We start from the raw sequence: 1,197 nt of genomic DNA, 5'->3' as shown, positions 1-1,197 counted from the left end.
TTTTTTATTTTTTTTTTTTTTTTTTTGGAAAATATTTCGGTTAATATTATTTTTTTTTTATTTTAACAAATAAATAATTTTTTAATAATTTCATTTTTCATATTGTTTTATTTTTTTATTTTATATTTTTGTAATTTTTCTTTTTTTTCATTATGAATTAAAATTTTTTGTGTAAATTAAATATGAATAATAATTATTTTAATAATGAAGCTCCTCCTGATAATATAAATAATCTGAGTGTAATATAAAAAAAAAGAAAATGAACAAGTATACATAAATATGTGCTCGTAAAAGGATATGTATGTATATATATATATATGTATATATATATGTGCTTTTTCTTCTTAATCGTAATATTACTTCCTCTTTTTAATAATAATCATTTTATTAGTATGATGAAGGACTAGAACAGCAGTACAATTTTACAGATAATGAAGAAGAGATATTTTCATCTTTTTTTTCCGACAGTAAGAAAAACATATGCCTTCCAAAAAGTTTAAGAGAGCACATGCTCATTGAGTATACAGCCATGTTTGTTAACATTGTAATAATATAAAAACAGTAAATATACACACACGAATATATATATATATATATATATATATATATATATATATATATATATATGTATGTATGTATTTATGTATGTATATATTTTCGTATAATACCTATGAACGAATTAATTAAAATATAATTAGATGCTCATCATTTCTTATAGTGTCTATATTTTATCTTGCACTTTATATATATATATATATTATTTTATAGGAAGGTGATATTGCTGAATTTTATTTAAAATTAGATAACGATGTATTAATAAAATTTCCGTTCTTACATGTAGATCATCCGTTACATAGATATTACGAATTTGTTAAGTTAAATGCGAAGAAAAGGTTGATAACAAAATATCCTAAAATTATTCCCAGTCCTTTAAAAGACCTATTTCAATATGTTACTGATTTAGAAAATACAAAAGATATCAATAATGAAATTAAAAGCAAAAAATTAAAAGAAAAACAAATTGAACATGTAAAAAATAAAAAAGGAAATAAACAAATATTAATGAAGCAAAAAGACAACCAGTCTTATTCTTCACTTTTTATGAGATATATGCAATCTGATGATGAAAAGAGTAACTCAACAATAGAAAATGATAATAACGAAGAACATAATGAAGATACACTTAGCAATGAAAGT

The 1,197-nt window shown here is 20.4% G+C and overlaps 1 protein-coding gene across 1 annotated transcript in view; it reads left to right on the top strand.

Annotated features, from left to right (window-relative positions):
- Positions 1 to 182: 182 nt before the first annotated feature.
- PRSY57_0622600 (hypothetical protein) overlaps positions 183 to 1,197 on the top strand; it is a gene marked incomplete at both ends in the record, with an annotated part of 2,039 nt that continues 1,024 nt past the window's right edge. The window contains 3 exons of the mRNA XM_020114627.1: positions 183 to 239; positions 392 to 544; positions 769 to 1,197. Of these exons, the coding sequence (XP_019970699.1) occupies positions 183 to 239; positions 392 to 544; positions 769 to 1,197 (639 nt within the window). The remainder of the gene's footprint in view (positions 240 to 391; positions 545 to 768) is intronic.

This window comes from Plasmodium reichenowi, chromosome 6 (genome assembly GCF_001601855.1).
Source record: "Plasmodium reichenowi strain SY57 chromosome 6, whole genome shotgun sequence".
NCBI classification, from domain to species: Eukaryota; Apicomplexa; class Aconoidasida; order Haemosporida; family Plasmodiidae; genus Plasmodium; species Plasmodium reichenowi.
This window is presented reverse-complemented; position numbering and strand designations above follow the sequence as displayed.